Source organism: Porites lutea, chromosome 12 (genome assembly GCF_958299795.1).
Source record: "Porites lutea chromosome 12, jaPorLute2.1, whole genome shotgun sequence".
Taxonomy (NCBI): domain Eukaryota; kingdom Metazoa; phylum Cnidaria; class Anthozoa; order Scleractinia; family Poritidae; genus Porites; species Porites lutea.
The window spans coordinates 16484458-16506957 of NC_133212.1; the positions used below are offsets into that span (position 1 = coordinate 16484458).

At 39.0% G+C, this 22500-nt stretch overlaps 3 protein-coding genes and 1 pseudogene across 3 annotated transcripts in view; 1 reads left to right on the plus strand and 3 right to left on the minus strand.

Annotated features, from left to right (window-relative positions):
- Positions 1–1432: 1432 nt before the first annotated feature.
- On the minus strand, positions 1433–5473 carry LOC140922072 (uncharacterized). Its single transcript, XM_073372096.1, has 3 exons — positions 5133–5473; positions 2420–2769; positions 1433–2260 (listed from the first exon to the last, which is right to left on the minus strand). Exons 1-3 carry the CDS (start codon positions 5471–5473, stop codon positions 1956–1958), a joined length of 996 nt encoding a protein of 331 aa, XP_073228197.1. The 3' UTR covers positions 1433–1955.
- Positions 5474–8158: 2685 nt separating this feature from the next.
- LOC140953774 (BTB/POZ domain-containing protein KCTD21-like) lies at positions 8159–9022 on the minus strand (annotated as a pseudogene).
- Positions 9023–9721: 699 nt separating this feature from the next.
- LOC140953936 (uncharacterized) overlaps positions 9722–22500 on the minus strand; it is a 39755-nt gene continuing 26976 nt past the window's right edge. The window contains exons 23-41 of the mRNA XM_073403315.1: positions 20597–20801; positions 19720–19814; positions 19196–19327; positions 18703–18822; positions 18534–18568; positions 17261–17498; positions 16024–16118; positions 15417–15489; positions 14706–14775; positions 14193–14356; positions 13861–13947; positions 13536–13622; positions 12991–13077; positions 12452–12559; positions 11713–11799; positions 11518–11586; positions 11267–11344; positions 10474–10617; positions 9722–9875 (exon numbers count right to left, since the gene is read on the minus strand). Of these exons, the coding sequence (XP_073259416.1) occupies positions 9831–9875; positions 10474–10617; positions 11267–11344; positions 11518–11586; positions 11713–11799; positions 12452–12559; positions 12991–13077; positions 13536–13622; positions 13861–13947; positions 14193–14356; positions 14706–14775; positions 15417–15489; positions 16024–16118; positions 17261–17498; positions 18534–18568; positions 18703–18822; positions 19196–19327; positions 19720–19814; positions 20597–20801 (2019 nt within the window). The 3' untranslated portion in view covers positions 9722–9830. The remainder of the gene's footprint in view (positions 9876–10473; positions 10618–11266; positions 11345–11517; positions 11587–11712; positions 11800–12451; positions 12560–12990; positions 13078–13535; positions 13623–13860; positions 13948–14192; positions 14357–14705; positions 14776–15416; positions 15490–16023; positions 16119–17260; positions 17499–18533; positions 18569–18702; positions 18823–19195; positions 19328–19719; positions 19815–20596; positions 20802–22500) is intronic.
- The window catches only part of LOC140953935 (uncharacterized), a 4790-nt gene continuing 4720 nt past the window's right edge, over positions 22431–22500 (plus strand). Inside the window, exon 1 of the mRNA XM_073403314.1 lies at positions 22431–22500. This exon is cut by the window's right edge and continues 895 nt beyond it. The gene's annotated coding sequence lies outside the window, so the exon portion shown is untranslated.

Sequence of the window (22500 nt, forward strand, 5' to 3'; positions counted from 1 at the left end):
CAAATGATATCATTGGATTACTACTATCCTTGAAGCGCGACCACTTCTGCGCGTAGTTTCACATTTCAACCTGTCAGTTTTGGCCAATGAAACGTTGTCGGTTAGTCTCTGTCGTGCAATTGACAACGTTTTTGGCGCCGTACGAACATGTTTTGAACACGTGCTGTCAGGTTTTCAGGTCTTTCGTGGGAGCTTATATTCTATTTGCAAACTCTGCATGTGTGATATGGTGATGCAAATTCAAGTTCAAATTGGAGATACTAGAAGAGTTTTCTTTATGACACCGCCTGGGAGTGTTGAGGATTTAAAAAAAACGACATTTTGCCTGAGATTCCGAAGACACGTTTTATGGATTTTGGTTTACTTTACGAAAACGATAAAGGAGAATAGGTAGTGTTGAATGCATTCGCACGGCATACATTCGCTTCGCTTCTCTTGTTTACTTGCTTGTTTACGTTAGCACGTATTGCGTGCCTATTGCACTTTTGCTTCAGAATAAGCCGTTTCCATTACTCTATTTGGGCGACGGCCAAATAATAAGCCAAATCCGTCAATTCCAACTATTTTCGACAGCTTTACCCTCACATTTCTGAAAAATCGCGTGGCTTTTAGGTAAGATAAAAAATACCGTAAGCTTAAGATTTATAAGTTCATCCTTTCCGAGCAAAAAATCGTCCTCTCAAAGGACATGTCCTTCTCGCAATGAATAGTCTGTACGATGAAAAAAGGGCAATAAGCTGTACCTATGGTTCAGAGGAAAAACATTCACGCTGTGTGCTGCGAGGACAACTATATTTAATAGTTTGTTTCACTCAGTTTACTTTATTAATTTTTTCAATTCGTTTGGCTTCTATTGCCGATTTGCTTGTTTGCGTTATCAGTGGGACGCATGTAACGAGGATAAATGCTAGGTCGTGACACATCGGCCGGCAGACACTGACAATGATAACGACAATTAATAAGAAGTGATAATGTCAATAACAATAACCAGCCCCCCCCAACCCCCCCCCCCAAAAAAAAAAAAAAAAAAAAAGTATTTGCAGCGAACAACGAGGGCTATAGGAAACAGCGTTTGAGCAGAACCCCCGGTCACTGAGACTAAATGAATGCTGATTGATTTCAGAATCAGAACAGATTTTATGTTCTTAATCTCATTTCCTGCCCCCCTGTCAATTTGTCAATTTTGTATAGTCTCGTCATAATCTGTAACGATCACCTTAGATCACTTTTGAAAATGTATGGTGACTAGCATACGAAACATGAAATTCATATAGAAATGCGAAAGCTCACAATGTTTATCACCGCTGTTCGTGGTTTATTTTTGACAAAACAATACGTATTCCCAGGCTTCTCTGACAGAAATAAAAGAAACATACGGGATTTATTAATTAAGACCTATTCAATCTGAGTAATTCAAGATAAATTTTTAAACTTAAAATCTCACTATTCAACATTCGTTATTACAATATTCTGCATTGTTTGCTTTGAGGCAGTCAGTCCTAGGCACTTTTGGACTTGATGACGTTTTAAACAATTATCGATTAAAATGTGCGAACGTCTCAGAAATAAGACTTCCATTTAAATTACAACCTCTTAGAATAACTTTAGTGAAATTCGCATATGCAGGCGGCCGACGCCCTAAGATTCTGTCTCTCTGTCCATTATTCTCTCTTTGTCGAAAATTGTGTTTATGCTAACTAGCTGCCTCTATTTATTAGACAAGTTCCAGATTATTATGTCGTGGACAGCTGTTAGTAGTAACCATTGTTAGTTTGTAGTATACAAATTTTGGCCCATACTGACAAAAACCACTAATTGTGGTTACGCCAGACCTTGTTTTATGTATGAACACAGACGTACTCAACCTTCGTTTTTTTTTTTGTCTATCGCTTGCGTTAACAAGGCCACGCATAGTAAATGAACTGATACTTTTTTTATAATGTCGAGATTTGATTCTAAAACATGATTTCATAAACTTCTAGATTAGTGATCTCAAAATCGTTTGAGCCTGTGAAGTACTTATTTTTGTCTACAGATTCGGGACGGCGGAAGCCATAACCAAGATCAAGATAACCTTTCTCATCATTAAACCAGATCTGTAGATCATAATAGTTCTCGGTGCCAAAGCTCGGTCCCTTATCACTGGAACATCGTATTCCACCATTTGGTTCTGAATCGAGCTTTGCCGCTTGGTTTCCAGTAGGATTCACCAGTGTGAATAAGAAGGACCCAGTGTCACCAGTGAAAGTTTGAGAAGAGGCTAAAAATAAATAGATAGATAAACAGTAATTAAAATAATTAAAATAAATAAATAATGGGACTTTTGTTGAAAGTGACTGGCGTTTTGACAACAGCTGACAACTAAACCACGTATTCCATAAACTATAAATCATAAATTTAAAGTAAAACTATTACTTACGTGAAGACCATGACTTTGAGGTATAGCCTCCGAATATGGAACTTCCACTTTGTATCACTACAAGGGTGGGTCCTTTGTTATCACAGCACTGGTGAAAGCCTGCACCAGTTTTTCCGTCTGTGGTGGCTCGGAATAGTAAGGTACAAGAAGCCCCAGGCGGCAACCATGACATAATAGTGGAAGATTGACTTTCTTCCTTTATTATACTGGATAAGATGATTAGGTTGCCTTTCAGTTGAGTGATTATCCCTTGAATCTGATAAAAGTTGGCCTCATCAAGAAGCTCTTCCTTAAGAGTTTTGTTGTCTGGGCAACGAAGCTCACCATGGCGAAGGTAGTTCAATATGTACCTAAGTGTATAATTTTAGTTAAAGAATATAGATCACAATGCTCGGCACTGTTTCGGAAAGATAGGCCAGCCGCAGAAGAACATTTTATTCCGATGTGATTACGTTACGGCTGTTTTGTTGTGTGTGTGAGTGAGTGTGTGTGTGTGTGTGTGTGTGTGTGTGTGTGTGTGTGTGTGTGTGTGTGTGTGTGTGTATGTGTGTGTGTGTGTGTGTGTGTGTGTGTGTGTGTGTGTGTGTGTGTGTGTGTGTGTGTGTGTGTGTGTGTGTGTGTGTGTGTGTGTGTGAAGGGCACATGGTTATTTTTATTGCCGTTGTTTTTCCTTGTCAAGATTAAGGAAATCTGGAGAACAAAATATTTGAGGCGGTGGATTTCACCGTACCACATTCTCCTATCCTACCTTGTGCGTCCGACAGATGACAGCCAGTTCGTAATGCCCCATTATGCGTGACGCATATTTTTATGAACTTCTAGTAATCATAGACTAGTGAGTGCGTTCGAGTCTTCTTCGTTTTACCGTCAAGGTCAAGCATTTAAGAGCGACGGTTAGGAAAAATCGACCAAAATCTTAATTTCGTGGCAAGAGTGGAAAAATGAATTTCTTTCATTTTTTGTTCATAGATAGCTTTTAGGTGCCGCAGATAAGAAAGCTAATCTAGGTTGTTCCTGACAAAAGCCTTTTATTTGTGAGAAAAATTATTTGAAATTATCATCATTTGTGACAAAAATTATCATCATTTTCGATGTCGGAGTCTCAGACTGCCGTTTTAATTTTTATCCTGAAATTCGCTAACATCAACTTTCCTCGCGTTCGCAAACGAAGCCACATGGAGAAATTTGGAAACTTTCCATGAACAAAAAAATTCTTTAGGTTACTTTCAGGGCAATAGCGAAGCTCGTCGTACTGAAATAACTCAAAAATAAGGGATAGGTTTTCAGGCTAACAGAAAGTTAAGTTCGTTACTCATTTTCGACGGCAATATCAAGAGCCATGGTGGTCCCATTAAAACATACCTGGGACTTGGCTTGGGTTATTGAAGGAAATCTTTGTAAGACAACATCGAACTTCAGGAATTTTCATGTTACGCCGGCGGTAATTGTGTAAACACTTCCAATTTCGAAATGCACAAAAGTAGATATTTACAGCCTAAAGGCTCGTTTTTCGTACTTCTTGTAGATTTTCTCTTTGCAAAGTTGCTTTTATCAATCAAAGAGTGGGGTAAAAAGGTGAAACTGGGTCAATTTTAGCCAATTTTAGCCACTCTACCAGCCGACGACTCTGCGTGACAATCTGTTTCGTGACTGCACGTGACATAACGTATGTTTGAAGAGGCGGAGCCGTCAAAATGACAGTCACGGAATCACGGTAGTAACGCAACGCAATTCTTGAAAGAGTAACATTTTCGATGCCGACAGTAATTTGAAGAAGAAAAAATCAAACGCGCCACTATTCTGGTACTCAATTTTTATCGAAAAATAACAATGGCAACTCAATTCGCTAAGGATGACGGAACAGGAAGGTATTTCGCCTTGTTAATTTATGAAACGAGGAAACTTAAAAGCCGTTAAATAAGTTGTTTTGGTCACGCTTTACTTTTACCGGACTTCGATGCTTTCGTTTGGAGGCTGCCTTCAGGAACCCAAGCCAATGCTCAGGTACGCTTTAGATGAATGTCTAAATGTGTGAATAAACGAGGACTGGGAAAATTTGGAGCTACATGAAGCATGCATGATGTCGCAGAAAACAACTACAATTAAAATTAAAGTTTTTGTCACTGTAAAAACTTGTTCTTCGTTTTTGAATTATGTCAGTTCACAAGTCTTGATATTACTTTCAAAGTATCTTCTAGTGAAAGAAGAAGAGTTTTTCTATTGATGACAAGTGTCCAAATTTCTCCTTGCAGCTTTATTTGCGAACGCGAGGAGAGTTCATGATGTTCGCAAATTTCGGGTTGAAAATACGGCCAGTTTGAGACTCCGAACACGAAAACTGATATTCTTATTTTTCTCGAAAATAAAAGGCTTTTTGCGAGAACAACTTACATCAGATTACTTATCTACCTAAATTAAAAGCTATTTTTGGACAAAAAATGAAGGAAATAGATTTTTCAACTCTTGCCACTCGATGGTCGATATTTCCTGACCGTCGCTCCTGGGGTAAATGTCACTAAAATATTTGTTTTTACTTACGATTCTTTCTATGCTCTTATTCTATTTTAATCACCCTAAGATTCCCCATATTAGGATTTGCGTTAGGCCAAAATCTAAAGAAAGTGTGTAATGCACATTACCATTTCCCTTGTACGCCTGATCGAGAGTGAAGTTCTACTGCGGCGTGCGTCATTATAGCTTGTGTGACACTTACCGGAAGAGTTTACCATCGCGGTCAATAAAGTATGCCCCATCGTCGCCGTCTGGTTTTAGCTCATGCCTTCCAGAAAACATCGCACACAGCATAGAATCTGGATCTTTCCTCAGGGTGTCTAGTGTGGTTTTATATATTTTTCCACCGACGTTCAACTTAACCGTGCTTCCAAAGTGGACTTCATCTAGGGTTTTTGTCAACTTTTCAAAGGCTGACTTCTCTTCCTTAAGATTGTCGAGATCCTGCTTAACCAGCTCACGCGCTTCATTCATGAGCTTGTGTGCCTCGGCAACTTTAGCGCAAGCTAATTCAAATAAGGCCAGTTTCTCTTTGGCAGCCATTTTCGCTCAGCACCTTCGCCGCGAAAGTGAAAATGAGACCACGTTCCTCGTCGTCAGCAGATTTCATGTTTTCAGGTAGGTACTTTAAGTAGGGTGTGCTTTGTTTTTAGTCTAATCACCGATCGTGACGCAATGTAAAAGACTGAAAAAGGCCCTCTCCTTGAGATAGTAGGAGAGTGGTTTTCTCAACATCGTTGAGGTCGCTGAACCATCGTATATCTATTTTTTTACTGATCATAACAATCACTAAAATCATGAAACCAGATGAGAATTAAGCACAATTGCCTTACTCCGTCTCACTCTCGTTTTGCTCAGTTTTTCATCGTGCGTTGTATGGTTTACGAAGTTGCGATGATACAAAACGCTCCAAAAAATATGTTGTTAAAATTGTAACATTATTTTGACCTCACACACACAGTCCAAAATTTGGAGTCTCTCGGATTATTATGTCAGACTTTTATAGCGCTTATATCTCGGCCGTTTTAGAGGCGATTTACATAAAATTTTACAGAGACATTAGGGTCGTTTATACGAGAGAAAATATGCCGCGGCTTACTCTGGCCGCGGCTTGCATTAGACGCGAACACCAAACTTTGTTTGTCTTTGTTTGTCTTTGGTGTTGAACACCCCGTATAAATGGTACAAAATCTACTTTCACGGCATAATAAACCCACGGCTAGCTGAAGGCGCGGCTTATCCTAGCCGAGGAGTTTTGGGCTGGGCTTATCCAACCCTCGGCTTACCTTTAGTTACCTTTGACGTGAAAGGGTTGGTATAAATGCATTCAAACGTTGTCCACGGCTTGCTGAACCCGAGAACGATTGCTTCGCGTGCTTTGCTTTCAATTATATTCCAGACCTTCACAGTCGAGAGACGCGTGCTTCAGTGGTGGGAAAATGACCTGCTGCACGAGAAAGCCGGAATTTCTTCTAAACTCCACCTCATCAGCTCTCATCCATCGCTGGAATATCTCTTACAAACCACTCACTCGCTCGATTGATCGCTGACAAACTTTTCGTCGAGGTTTTTGGCAGAAGTTTCGGAACAGCCCAGCATTTATCTTTACCGAAATGTTCATTTGAAACGAAAAAGACAGGATAAAATGTGGTAATTTTCCTGACCAAAGCCAATCGTTTCGCTTTTTTGCTCGCTCCAGCCATTGCTGCAAATTATACGAGTCAGCTAAACAAACTACGTCATCATTGGACCGGTCTGGCAGCGTACTAAGCGGTGAACCATTTATACGAGTAGTTCGCGTCTTATTTAAGCCGTACTCGTGTAAATCAGATAAATGGCTCCCTTCGCGTCTTAAGTAAGCCGCGGTTTATTTTAAACGGCCCTTTTGTGAAATGATGGAAGCTTAGGAAGATTTTTTTTCTATTTGATAGATCGCACTATACAGCGGTGCTTTAAGCCATAGTTGTACCAAATTGGGAAATCGTGATTTTGTGTCCAAGTTTGCGGAAAGAATAGAAGACAGCACTCTGTGATTTTATTAATGAATGATAGGTCAAAACCTTCAGTGTGTCATGTATTGAGTAGATTTTGCAATTTAAAGTTTACCAGCAAGATATAATCGTTTAAAGGAGCAAAATCTGTCTTTAAAAAAAATAATAAAATAAAAAAAGAGTGATTTTACTTAAACCGTGAAACAGATACTAACAAATAGACTAGCGCAAAAAAGCGAGAGCCACTAAACAAAAGAAGTCAATTAAGAATTAATGCATAATAGTGCGTAGTATTATACTACCTATTTCGCGGTCCAAAGGTTCTAACGCCTTATATCTTTTTATGAAAGCGCTCTTTTAGAATTCCGCTCAATACAAAACACACGACAGTCTAGCAAGTTTACAGCTGCAGTGACAGCTCATGAAGTTTGTATCTGCGCTGAATTCCTGAAAAAAATCTATAAAATAAGCTATTATTGAGTTTACTCTAAACCTCAACTTAATATAAACTTCTAAATCCGTGATCGCAAAAATAAACCTTCTTGAATTGAAATTTCATTAAGAAAGGCCTTCAAATTTGTTCGAAAATGTGGGCTCCTGATCAGTGAAAGGTAAATAATTAAAGGAAAAATAGTAATTCGCCGTTCGCAATGCAGTACTCTCCCCTGGATCCCATTCTATTCCATGGATTCTGGATTCCAGTCTTTTTCAGTGGAACTTGGATTCTAGATTTCATTCCTTAGTGGGATTTCGGAGTACTTGGATGAGCTCTATTCTGGATTCCAAAGCCCTGGATTCCGGATTCCACGAGCAAAATTTTACCTACAAGAAAAAATTTTCCAGACTCCGGAATCCGGATACCCCCTACATGGCGCGAAATACTAAACATTTTGTGACCTGTTCACGCATGTTTAATCAACCAGTGGGCAATTTACTTTAACGTGCCATTTTGTAATGCGATGGATCGGAGTAACTTCTGGTTAATGCATAGGGTCCAGAGGAGATGTGTTTGTCGTTAGAACATCAAAACCCGTCGAAAACCTCTGAAAAAATGGGTTATTTTGATCGCGTTACATTTTCGTTACACATTCTATATACCGCAAACCAAGAGACTATCAGGGAGGGGGTGGGATCGACATCTACACCTAAGTACGCCTTGGAAAGAAGAATTCTGATCTCTATGAAAGCATCTCATCAGGCTAAAATATTACAAATTGATCAACAACATACGTGATGTTCATGACTTTGATGTGTAGCCGCGGAAGATGTATACTCCACTTTGTATCACTATCAGGGTATGCCCTTTGTTGTCACCGTAACGGTGAAAAGCCGCGGCAGTGTTTCCGTCACTGCTGGCTCCAAAAATCAAGGTACAGGAAGCACTAGAAGGCAACCACGACATGACAGTGGATGCTTGACTGATTTCCATCATTATTTTGGAGACGGTGGTTATAGGTTAATTTCTAGTTTAGAGATTATCCCTTGAATCTGATAAAAGTTGCCCTCATCAAGAAGCTCAATCCTAAGAGTTTTGTTGTTTGGGCAACGAAGCTCACGTTCAATATGTACTTAACAGTACAATATTAATAAAGGAACTTAATTGAAATTTAAAGTGGAAATGGCCGTGGAAAATACATCATTTAAAATTTCGCATTTTGTCAACAAAACATTGTAACATCAATTAATCACCAGCTTCTGGAGAGAAGGTGTTTTGTTCTGACTATGAAGAATGTGTATCGTTTCCCTTAATTACGCCTAAGCGAGAGTGAAAATTCCTCTTGCATATTCCTGTCGGTACGAAGGATATGCACATACACACTTACCGGAAGAGTTTACCATCGCGGTCGATGAAACGTGCCCCACCTTCTCCGTCTGGTTTTGGCTCGTGTCTTCCTGAAAACATCGCAAAGAGCATAGTGTCCGGATCTTTCCCGAGGGTTTCCAGTGTAGTTGTATATACGTGTATCTTTCCACCGACGTTCAATTTAACCGGGCTTCCGAAGTGGATCTCCTCTAGGGTTTTCGTCAACTTTACAAAGGCCGACTTTTCGCCTTTAAGATTATCGAGATCCTGCTTAACCAGCTCACGTGCTTCATTCATAAGCTTCTGTAAAGTTTTAAAAAGCTGAAACCTTTTTATCTAGACAATCAATCCCAGCATTGTCCACTTTCATCAGGTAAATTTGAACAAGTTCCAATGATTATTGTAATATTCTTGCTGCATACATGCTAGTGGAAAGATGCATTGCGGCCCTTGCTTAGAATTGCTTGGATTTTGCCGGCTTCTTGGCCAGTTCAACGGAGTTTAGTGGAAGCAAAAGTGGACTTAAAAGTTTCGCCCCTCCCACCTCCCCTGTTGGCGGTTGACGTCGCATACCCCTATTATTCGGCATGCCTATTGTCCTGGCAATCGCGGTTTCCTCCCAAAAGTTAGTTCCTCGTCTGGGGGGCAATGGATACGCATTGCAAATAAATATTAATTATGCTAATCATACACCAAACGTAATAAATTAGACTGATACTTGCAATTAGAAATTGATTCTGTTTGACCAGCTCAGTGTGCAGAAAAGGGTGCTATGACTAGAAAGGAAAGGCTTCTAAGTGTGTTGTTAAATTATTTCCATCAGCACCGCCAAAAGTTCAGTTTTCATCATGAAGATGTGCGCACCTAACTCGTTGCCAACTTCTTGATAGATTATTGCTTGGCTTCGCCTGTGAACAGACGTCTCCCCTCCCTCAGGAAAAAATCGGGAGAAGAGACTTCCGTACACAGGTCTCTTCTCCCGTTTTTTTTCCGGAGGGAGGGGAGACGTCTGTACACAGGCTATGCTTGGCTTTTAGATAATTTATTAAATAGTCCTTCTAGAGGTGGCGCAGTATCTTTAGTAGACTGAGCATCAGGATGTTTGCTATGAAGTACCCTTCTCGTAGGATTCTATAAGTTGATTGGTTAACTGGAAGAAACAAAAGAAGAACGAAATTATAATGATTATAATGATCATAATATTCTCCTCGTCTTTCGTCATTATTTTGGTCTGAACATTTACAAAGGTACAGTGAAACCTGCATGAATAACTCGGACACCAAGGTGCCCTTCGCTAGTGTCTGCTTCATAGCGGTGTCCGATAACTGAAGGTTTAAAAGAAAAATTGAGAGCTTACTAACGCTTGTTTCAATGTTATACAGGGCACCCACCAGGAGCCCCTGTGATAATAAGTTTCGCTACTTTTCATTTTCAATGGTAACATAACGCAAAAGAAATATAGAGTGGTTTTCGTTTGAGTGTCGTAAAACCAAAACCAAAGTAATTACTCTGGCCAATCACATAGGACACAGACAATACATTGAACCAATCAAAACTCGAAGTAATTACATGTGGCTGACGCAAAGCGCGGGAAAATGCATGCGAGCGCGTCACAATTGGCTTTGTTTTTACTTCTGATTGGAAGAAAAGGTGGCGCGAATCTTTTAAGCCAATCGCATCGTGTAGAAAGTGCAAAACCAATTACTTTTCGACACTCAAATGAAAACCGCTCTAACAGAAACACCTACACTTTCAAATTTTCTGGTAAATTCAGCGGTGAGTTCATCTTCTGTCATTCCGCGAGGAACCAGCGAGCTGAGAGAAGAGGACGGGTTTGTGTTAAGATACTTGTCTAATTTTTCTCTGGGGAGATAATCTTGCCTTGCTTTCACCTATATTGGAGAAATAAGAGAAAGGAAATCAGCTTTCATCTTATTTTCAACATAGCAGTTCCTTATTTTATCAGTGTATATTACAAATGTAAAAACGCCGGGATAATACGAATTTCCAAACATGATCAGGACACCTTAAAAGCTTGTGCGTTGCTAAGTGAAATAACAGTGTTGCAGTGAATGAGTCTACCTTTGTTCGCTAAAGAGGGGCAACGCGTCCTTGATAGTTTTAGTCCAACGACAATTTGTTTGTCCAACCAAAATGTTATCTTAGCCGAAAATGGCCTTCAATAAAAGAAAGATAATTTCCGGCACTACAGAGAATTAGAGGAGCTATACTGTTGTATAAATCTCATTATAATCAATTGGAGGGAATTAAGCATTTTCTTACCCTGAACAGCACAATTCCGCTCGGTGGACCGGCGCCACACTCTGCGAACGTCGTAACAGCTGTACTATTGGGTATAGCTTAGATCGTTATTTAGAGTTGTTTCAACTACGCCAATAATAATAATGATGATGATAATAATAATGGAAACTTTATTTGTGTTTTTGATGATGACGATGATGATGATGATGATGATGATGATGATGATGATTATGATGATGATAATGATGACGATGATGATAAGCTCTAACCATATCCTACCTTTGGCGCAGGAAGTTCTTCCATTCTCCTTGCGTCTGCCAATCGTACAAAAATAGAACTTCCCTCTAGGTATTTGATCTTCAGAAATTAACATGGAGAGAAAGTTTATGGGTAGAGGGCGAAAATGGCGAAATGTTACACTTTTCCTGGAATGTCCAATATCTAATAATCTCTGAGCAATATATATAGGACATAAATTTCAGTGTTATGCAATGACAGGACATAAAAGCGCCATGAGAATAAAATCCTACCATTTTCCTTCGCCGAAAGCTTGAGAGGACGTTGACACAGCTATCGGTTCGAAGAGAATTAACCACAACCTGAAATTGAAATACAACGAAAGAAGTGCTGCATGAGCTAGAAGATTTTAATCGACGAAGATGCTTCAGGAATGACCATGACCTAAGAATGATTAAAATAATTTCGAATAAATCAACAAACCCTACCTCGGGTGGGTCACCAGCGTAGAGAGGAAGCTGATAAGAGCCACCCATAACGTATCCTTCGTTAAAAACTTGAACTGCACTCCAAGCCTATAACGTTATAACAATAATAAAAAGGTCTGTTGGTGCACGTACTTTGTTATAACCCTGTTATAGATGCTTAAATCGCTTTGTAACTCGAGTCAATAAAAAACACGAAGCTTTTGCTAAAACTGTTTAATCGACGAGGCGCGTGTACGACAAGCGGTAAACGTCAATTGTACCACGTGACCACCTTCTTTTTTTACTTGTCATTAACTTAGTCTAGTGACTACACAAAATTGAGTCGTCTTACGCCACCTGCGTCCACAAGGTTTATTTTGTTTCATTTGCTTATTTCACAGCTCGAAACATTATTGACTGCAATCTGAAGTTTGTTATTTGCCGCAATCTCTCTCTGAATCATTCAAAACAAGCAATTCCCGTATGCTCAGTAACCAACTGCAACTAGCTTGTAGTCGAGGCTAATACAGAGGACTTTTATTAAGAAGATTTGCACGTGAAAAGATTCCCCGTATTAAATCCGACTGTAAATTAGTCCCCGCGTTCATAACTGAGAATACACGTAGTAGGAGAAAAGTTCTTCAAAGCTAAGGCTATTACTCTCACCCAGTTAATTAACTAAGGTTTTTGAAAGGTTCTTAAAAAGTTTTTAGTGTTTAGAACTGAAACTGCTGTTGGTGTACGAAAGGGCAATCTGTACCTGGCCTTGTAAACTGAAAGTTGTTTTACTCTGACTCGAATCCACCACTAACTCATGTAAATGAATAATGATCACCATAAACCTATGATATATACGGCGTGGAAATACCTGAAACACAACACACAACAAAGACAACGCTATCAGAGCATTAAGCCTAATGTACATCGGTGTAAGAAACCGGTAAAACAAACGAAATGTCAACTTGGTCATGTGTCATGTACTTCACCGTGTCCGTCTCGAGCTGATTTAAAGCGTTATTTTGCAAGATAATTAACAAGAGAGACGTATGAGTACTCAATATCCTCTGTCCCTTACATTTAGACTGGATTAGCTGTCTTCATTTCTGGGAAATACGTGTATGTATTGTTGTTACTGCTTGTGCAAAGTGGGGGAAAGGGATGTTGTAATTCCAGAGGTCTGGCTCACCCTTGCAAATGCGATGAAGATAAAACAAGCGATACATAATGTATTTTTGCTATTCAAACTTTAGAACTACAGCTACCTTCAGTTAGAAACTCAAAGTAATTTGACGTGCTTACTTTAGATCCTTCGCGCCAGACAGGTGAAGCCACACTACTTGAGAACAGCGGTCGTGTTACAAAGTTTAACGGATCCTCCCTGGCACCCTGTAAAATACAACAAGAAAGAAAGGAAATAACAACATAATTGGGACAATTGAATTTTGCTACAAATTACCAGGGTGATACAGGTCAATTTATGTACCCATAGTTTACTTCACTTGACGTCACGTGATATATTAACATGTCGAGAGCTCATTTGAATAACGTTGGCTGGCAGACTAAAAAAGAAGCAAGCAAACAACAAACAAAAGAAAGAAAACGACCGAAAAACTAAAATATAAATTAAAACTGGGCTGAACGACTGCACTTCTATCTAGGGGCCTGGAACAGGCAACTGTAAGAATAAGTTAAAAGAGGAAACATTTCGTGTACTCCTGTCAGATTATATTTACTCTCTTCGGACCAAACGCACAAAAATAGGAAAAGCACGGAGGAAACATGCGGGTTTTCTTAAGTTTTACTGGATTATAGGAGCACTAAGCACAGTTAGACATTAAGCTTACCTTGTAAAACGATCCAGGAGGTGAGAGGCAGTAAGTTGCCACGGTAAAATTGTTCCATGGTAAATTTTGCGCGGCGTCCACGGAGATCTGCAATTGGCAAAAAAAAGGAAGAGAGCGTTTTACTTGGAGACAGAAATAGAGACATCCTCACGACAAAGGATGTGCCTTTGTCGTGCTTTATTCCACAAACAAAGGGAGGACTCCACTATGATTATCAGTATTGTTTTGGTGCTAAATTCTATTGCTGACTAGTGATAAAAGAATCAAACATTACGCTGAGGTGTAAAAGGCGCATAAAAAGCAAAAAAAAAGGAAAAAATCTCACCTTTAATCCATGTATCACGTGGTACAGTGCCACGTAACTAAGGTCCAGGTCTCCAGGTAGAGTATCGATGTTTCGAGTAAGACGAGTCTAAAAATACAGAGGAAGAATAATGATTATAATAACGAGAAGAAATATTCCGAGGGACAAGGGAAGTATACAAGAGGCACATACCGACGGTAAATGAAAAGAAAAACGGATAAGTTTTTGGTATAGCCATTTATTGCGTGTCTACCAATCCCGTTACCATAACGATGATGATGATGATGATGATGATGATGATGATGACGATGATGATAATAATGATAATGAATAAATGAATAGAGAAGGGTTACCTTGATCCAACTTTCTATCAACCTGTCTTTCTTAAGCTTTTGTTCCTGTCCGTCACCAATAAATTTAATTGCGTCCCGAGTTCTAATGATATTTCTCTTGACCATACCATGGAATATCTGGCTCTCTCCCAGCGTGGGTTCACAAGAAAGAGAGTAATATTCACCTACAAAAATAAGATAAAAAGTAAAGTAACACTAAGAAAAGGATCCATGTCACGTATATCATATTACCGAGTGTAATCTTCTAATGAATGAATCCGCCTGGTAGTCATTGATTTTGGCAATTTTTCCACAAAGAGATAAAGCCTAAGGTAAGACGAAATTGAACTGTCCAGTTTATAAATAATAAAATATTACATTACCTTATTTCAACTAATTCACGAATCAATGGTATTGCTTAATCGGAATCATTTAACGTAAATTCTTTACAGATTTAACGACCAATGAAAGCTCTAACTTTAAATCTCGTAAGGAATGAGCTGTTTTCAACTGAAAACTTAAGGTCATCCTTACCATCTGCGTAGCTCGGTTTGGGTTGAAATAGTCCTTCTGATTCCCATTCTGATTCATTGAATTCCGAAGCCTGTGGGAAAGGACGCAGTTGGTAAGTATTAAGAGAGGTAATGTTAATGAACAGGTTTTTACAGTTTAGCCGCCTAACCACAAGGGTCCACGCAGTGAAACGTGGTTGCGTGAAACCTCAAAACTTTTTGGGCCAGTTATTTAAACAGAGTTTAGCAAGTGCTTAACAAAACCGCGTTCTACGTCATTTTCAGCTTGCAAAACGCTTTCATGTAAACACCATTTATCGTGAACAGTTTTATGAAGGCATATAGCGTACACTAGAAAAGCATTTACCTTCTTAAAATAACCCACCACGAAAGAGATCTGAAGGTCCTGAGATTGCTAAACCGCGTTCTAAGTTAGACTTCGTTTAAATAACCGACCCTTTAAGTTTGGCAAGAATTGGAAGAACACAAAGATAAAAACGATAAAGAAAAAAGATGCACCACGTTGCAGACAACATTTAAGTTCGGCAAGGACCTAAAAACGAAACGAAACAAACAAACAAAATGCAATAAGTTGCACATAACGCACACAGGACTTACACTTATCAAGCAAAGCTGAATCGTGCAGCGCATCACCACAGGAGTGCACATGAGGTATTTGTGATATAAAACATGAGGAAGCGGTGTTATTTAAGCACAGACTATGGCCACTCACCTCTTTGGGTCTTCCATTCGGGTGACATGTAGCCTGGACAATCCTTATAAGTAAACTTGCACAAGGCACGGGACTTTAAGAGATAAAACAAAGAACAATCGATCTTTCCATTATTTTATGCATACAAGCACTTGGTGCACGCCCAAATAGAGGACATTAGAGTGATTTAGCAACAGAACGGGAATGTCAGTTGAGGACGGGAAAGCGCGGGGAAAGGACTGAACGAGACTTCCGGTCCTCAATTTGTAGCTTTGCGATTGGTTAAGCCGATGTTTCTTTTTTTCTTTACGCGCACCGTTGACACTGCCATAACGTTGTCTTTGCTAAATCTGCCTATTAACTTCCAATCATAGGGCATCTATTTCTAGCTCGTTCCTAGCAGGCCTGTAGGAGGTAGCGTGACCAAGTGGTCAGCGCGTGAGATTCACAAGAGGCCCTTTGCAGCTACCTAGGGACCACTTTTCGTGTCAGTCTCCACCCGAACTGGTTTTTAGTTAATTTTCTAATGCTCTCAATTTTTCTATTTTCTATATTTTTTAATGACTTTTTTATTTATTTATTTTTTTTTTGTTGCATAAAGCGGGTCACATGCAGTGGTCATACTTACGAAAGGCTCTGAGTAAGGCTTTCGTGTAATGGTTGAGTAAGATCCGGGCTACCACTGTATAAGCGTATTTGGTGAGCGCCCTCGTTAAGGGCAACCTACAAATGAAGACGGTTTCATTAAATCAAACTAACAATTAACAGTTATTGAATAATTTAGGAGATAAGGGGTTGTTCAGTACTGCAAATACTCTCCAAATAGAATATGTCGTACGTCGAGATGTCTTCTTGCTGTTCTTCCAGCTATGCTTTTAGCCAATAGTTCGCCTATTTCTTCCTCGTGAAACGAGTGAAATGTTACGCCATTTTGTACTAACTACCAACTACCAATACAAACAACTCAACCTCGTCCTCAGGTCTCCTCGGTTATGCTGCACAGTTGACGTTATTCTTCTCATATCGCAAAATTCTTCCAAATTTGGTCGACATTAGCTGGTTATGATGAATTATGCGTGGGATTTGCCCAATCAGAAACGGAAAAATATCTTGAATGAATAATACGGCTGAATATTAGACGGATTTTATTTAACCCTTAAAATGGCTAATAGGTTAATATGCAATAACTACAATTAAATTTCATTGATTGTTTTATTTACTTGTAACGATTTGGTAATAAATGGAAGATAGTGTTTCTCACGGGGTATGCAAATTCACTCATGTAAATAATTTTGCAGATCAAGAAGGGTGTTTAATCCGCAGAGACCGAAGGTGGGAAACACCCGCCGAGTCAGTATTTTTGCGCATTCTTGCGATCATTTTTAGTGAGTAAATCAGCTTTTTCCGCTTCGAATTTATGTAAAATCTTTCACCCTATTCTGAAGTTTTGCATGGCCATTCTGCTGTTTCGAGTTGCGTCAATCGTGGATAATTTTGCTATTATTTCATCACTGACGTCAATAGCTGACGTCAAAAATGGAACAATGGGGAAAAAAAATATTGCAAATTTGGACAGCCGTAGCTGGCTTTGAAGACTTGGCCTGACTTGTAAGTGATAATTGACCACTCCAGAAATACCATAACATACCATAATGCTCTTTGTTTGTCACTCCAAAATTTTGCATAAGCATTGTCTTCAGTTTCTCTTGGGGCCATTTTAACTCCCACGAGAAACTGAAGACAATGCTTATGCAAAATTTTGGGGTGATAAGTAAAGAGCATTGTGGTATGTTATGGTATTTTCTGGAGTGGTCAATTCCCCTAAACAATACTACCCAAAAAGACAGATGAAAATCAAGACCAACCTTCATTTCGGACTTGCTAACAGGTGGTTGAATAGTTGTTCCCACTTCAATAAAGATAGGAAGAAATCCATAACCAACACAGCACAGATTCTTGGAAACTTTATCAACGGTATAAAGTTTCAACATAAGAATGCACGAAGGAGGGAAAACTGGATCTCGGTATTCTATTCTTGCGTTGTATTCTGGGTTATAGATGTCGGAGTCGAGTTCAGCTTGCACGTCTATGTCACTACCGATCCTGCAAATTAATTAAAACAAAATAATTGTTTTGAAAAACTGAATGTTGGTGTTTATTGTCGGCGCCATTTTCAAGCATGATTTTACTTTGGGGGGAAGCGTTCTCAATGAAAAGAAGCTCAATGTTTCTTGAGAAAATGAAAAGACGCTTACATTAACGAGCTGCTTTAATACATCTTTGCCCACGTTTACAATATGAGGTAAATGAAATCCCACCAATTAAAAATATGTATTAATATATAAAGTAATATAAAATAAATAATAAATTAATCAATAAAAATAACTTTTTAGAACTTTGACCGCGGTGGACGCCATGTGTGGGTTGAGTTTGTTGTGTGTCCCCTTTCTTGCTCCGAGAGGTTCTTCTCGCTGTACACCGATTTTTACCTCTCGTCAAAGACCAAAATTTACAGATTCCAATTTGATTTGCAATGGGTTACCACAACGTAATTATTTCTTAATAGCCCATGTTACAGTTATAGGTGGAAAAGAAGCTGGAGTTGACCTTGTTTTGATACAACCCTTCCTGCTTTATTATGTAAATAATGTTCTTATGCAAACAGTATTTTTTTAAGCAAAATTTACATTTGAAAAATAAAAGGGGGTGGTGGGGGGGTTGTATCAAAAGAAGGTCTTCATAAGCCTAAAATCACTCAAAGGCTAGGACACTAAGCACCACAACTCTAAAATGGCCTATTTATTCAATCACTTCTATACATCTATTTACAATCGACGTTCCCGTAACGGCCATTTAAAGTGCGAACATTCAGTGGTCGCTTATGAGATGAGGTGGCCGCTTACTGAAGAATTGAACCAAAGGGTCTTTCCTAATATAACTCCTGACACATACTTTTTAAAGGAGAATTTACTGCATGTGCTAGTGCACATAGCGAAAATAAAGATCACACCGCCCGTCAAGTAATCGGTCGGAAAATTTCAAAACTGTTTCCCCCTAAAAGTGGTCGCCGTCGCTTAAATGAGGTGGTCGCTTACGAGAGACGGTCGCAGGCGGAGGTTCGACTGAATTTATACATACCTCGTATAATTCTTGTCCAGTACTCTTCCAGCCACCTGTGAAAGAAAGACAATATCATATTGAGATGATCTCAAACTTAAAACTAGCTAAAGCAAACAGCCGTTAACGGCATTTTCAGGCTCAGCAGAATTTTCACTTAGAAGCTCTCGACATGCCACTTGTTACTTACCTTCGACACAGTAACACTGTCTGGAAGGAATCGAGCCCCGTCTATATACAGGTCAATTCCATTTCCTTCTTCAAACTCATCTGTCAGAATAGAAGGTCGGCCATTCTTAATCCAAACATTCTGGAAAAGAAACAGGAGAAAAAGTCACAGGTCTCTCTAGCTTCAAAGCAATCCTGCTCTCTACTAAAAGCACAACTACCAGTATCTAGATGTTTCTAGCCAAACTATATACAATATAATGCACATCAGAAATGGTACTCTTCAGTGGAGGCGAGTGGGTAGTCAGTGCTTCATGTACACACTGTATGAAGCCGCCACTGTATACTTTGCAGGCAATGAGCAAAATTGGCAGATTATAATGCAGAGTAACTGCGCAGAGGTAGGAGGGAGAAGGCATAGGGCTGCGCGCCCCACAAAAGAAGCTTTATTGCAGGCAGAACAATAAGAGTAGGAACAGTAGTAAAAACGTAACAATAACCGCTGACATTTTTACCTCGGGAAGGTCATTTTCTTGCAGAAATTCCTCCGGTGAGCTTGGTCTGTCTGGAGGAAAATTGACGGACGTAAAAATACTTATTCGTAACGAAGCCTCTCCATATGGGGACCACTGCTCTGGAAAAGGGCCCTAGAAATAAAAAGAGAAATAAATGTAGGTCATTTCCGAACTCTTTTCTTGTGAAATAAGTTTTATTTGCATAAGAGAAAACAAAAATCATTTTCATACCAATGGCTTCGCACTTAGCCTCCCTTTGAAACAGAGGCTTAGAAAAACTCTGCAGTTAGAGGCCTTTTCCACACAGAGTGCTTCGATAAATACCGCCAGGGAAAAGAAATCAAAGGCAGCCAAAAAAGAACATAGTCGTGAACTTTGGAGCGAGAGCCGAGAGAGATTGGATTTACGTCAAGCAAAGCTAAGACGGTAACAAAAAATCGGGAGAGTTAAACGAGCTTAGTTGCGGCCTTATACCTCACCAAGGGTGAAGAGAATTAAATTGAATATACTAAAAATCTGCTTACCCGTAAGGGAATGTTAGGTACTTCTACAACGGGCGGAAAAAAGAGAGGAAGATTATGAGTTCCGACGTTAAGACGTGCTGAACCACCTCGGCTACCTAAAACAAAACACATAACAATGTCAGAAATGTAGGGACGAAAGGGCTTCGGCACAAAGGCCTAAGTTCAAAAAAGACACTTACAGTGTAGTTTTCAAGGTAAATGCCTTCTATTGAAGTAATCGCCGTTTGGATACATGATATTAAATCAAATGAAATCTGCAAACTTTATCTGGAGCAAACGGAAATCAGCGCCGTAGCTAGTATGAGGCCAACCGAGGCACTCGCCTCGGTAAAATTTTGACGAATTTCGCCGATCATTTTTATTTTACATAAGCGATCATCGGATATTTTTAACGCATCATGATATTACAAAGAATTCAGCAATTCAGTCAATATACTATGAAAAAATTACCATATCATCGATCTCAAGGGGCTACGTACGTTAACTCAAATTTTTTTTGAACAAATACTGATCAAAACCATTGGCGAGGTTAACGGTCACCCAGATTATGTAGCTTGTTTCTGATTATTGCTTTTTAAATTCCACTTAAATTAACTCGAAAAAAAGTTACCGAAAGGCCCAGAAAACGCTGCAAATCGCATTTCCGAGAGACTAAAGTTCAAAATTTCTCGGGGGGGGCATGCTCCCGAACCCCCCTAGCAACTCCCGCCTGCCTCGGTTGGCCGTTTGGTCTGGCTACGGCACTGGAAATGAACGATTTCGTTGTCTCCGCACAGTCAACATGATACATGTATATACCTTGTTTGTTTAGTTTTCTTTTGTTTTCAGCCAACCATAAAAAAGAAAAAACAAACAAAACAAACACTAACTGAAATACCTCCAGATTGACGACTTTGTCTAGATACATGTGAGCCCGCGGTCAATGCCAGAGGTACAGCAGTCCACGCAGCTAGTTTACTTTCATCCAAAATATTCCCCGTCTGTGCTGTGGAATTACCGGAAGCTGATGAATCGCCTGGCTGTATGTACACCCGGAAAACCACGATGGAATTTGCATCCCACGGGACGTTCTTAAACTGTGCCTGAGAATAAGGACGGAGCAAGTTTAACAGAAGATACCAGGAGCAATCATTGGTTATGAGAAGTGTTCGGCTAGATAAATTTCGGTAAAAGACGTTTTCTTTCGGGGTACGGTGTTTCTCCGTAAGAGTCCAAGCAACTAGCAATTAAGGCTGTCCATATTAAAGGGTTCTAACAAACTGCCGTGTGTTCAAAAACCGTCAATGCACAACCGTATGAATGCGTTTACTTGTTGAAACTAGACTATCCCGATTGATTGACATCTTTGTTTTGTCTGTTGTTGTTGTTGTTGTTTCTTTTTTCCACACTAGAGTTCCATTTCTTCCCTGCAGTAATTAAGAGTACTTGTTGTTGCTCAAATAATCTACTAATCCATTTTTTTTAACTTTTGTTTTGTTTTTGTTTGTTTGTTAGTTGCTTTTTTAAAGAGAATTTTGCAAAATTTTTGTTTTTCTCTTAGGCACAAATTATTCTTTCGCCCACCATCAATTACGAAGGTAAACATAAAAAATCAAAACAACAGAACTCAAAACATGTTTCAAATGCTTTAATTTGATTATTGAAGCTTTTGCTTTGCTTTGTTGTTGTTTTATTATTCTATCCGTAATTTGACCATAGAAAAAAAAAATCCATCAATCACGGACGTCTCTTCGAAATTTTTACAGTTCTTCTACAGGTGCATGTTAGCATCTGCGAAATTTTAATTTGCACCAAATTTTAGTTTTCGTTTCTTTAGCGTCAACCTAGGCGAAAATGGAAGCAAGAAAAAATGAAAGTGCAGGAGGAATTCAATTTCTAAAATAATAATAATAATAAATAACATTAAAAAATAATGATTCCAGAGTATTTCCTAAAGATCAAATATAGAAGATTTAGCAAAAATAAAGATTTGCTTGAATATAGTTTGTTCAGTTTGATCCACGTTCAATTGATTGAATGTTTATAAAAGTAAATTTGGCAAATTGTTTCTTTAATAGGCATAAGCTTATTGCTTATTTATGGTTGCCAGACGACAGAGGCGAAGTTATTAATTATATGACAAATCTGCTCTTCATTCCCACTTTAAATAAAAAAGGAGTGCAGTTTATAATAAATAATGACTGCACACTAATCAAAATAATGACATGCTTACCAAACACTAAAACCTTCAAAAAAAGGAAAAATCGATTTAATATTACAAAGGCCTTAGCAACTGAGCGAAAAGTTTCGCAAGTCATGTTCCACGATCAGAGAATGAAAACCGTAGTTTATAGGTTATAGCGATGAAATATTAAAGCTGACAAAGAGAATGAGAAGAAGAAAAAAAAGTATAGTCTCAATTGGCAATCTAGCGCAAAAGAAATACGCAACGAAAACAGTCATGTTTTGCAGTAAACGTTACAGCCGATTTCGTTCTTCAACGCACTCATTTTAAACGATGACAAAACAAAAAGAGAAAAAAAGAGTATTTTATTTTGCAGCTTAGTGCCTAGTGGATTTTAATTGAAGGCAATTGTTGTTAGTTCCTTCCCAGCCAATGACACGCTAAAAGCTTTCGGATAATCAAGCGATAAGCTGCCTTACAGAACAACAACATCACCCTGAGGGATATCTTTCCAAAAATGGTTAGAAATTATCCTTGTTTCCATAATATAGATAATTTAAAAGGGCTACCGCAAAAAAACGCTTGAGCCAATTAATTATTTAGGATGCGATTATGCG

Excerpts from the sequence above, each read along its gene's own strand:
- LOC140922072 (XM_073372096.1), bottom strand. The coding sequence starts at position 5,473 with ATGGCTGCCAAAGAGAAACTGGCCTTATTTGAATTAGCTTGCGCTAAA. Across the intron at positions 2,770-5,132 it reads CGCGATGGTAAACTCTTCCG|GTACATATTGAACTACCTTC; the intron begins GTAAGTGTCACA and ends TTATACACTTAG. Across the intron at positions 2,261-2,419 it reads CTCAAAGTCATGGTCTTCAC|CCTCTTCTCAAACTTTCACT; the intron begins GTAAGTAATAGT and ends ATTTATTTTTAG.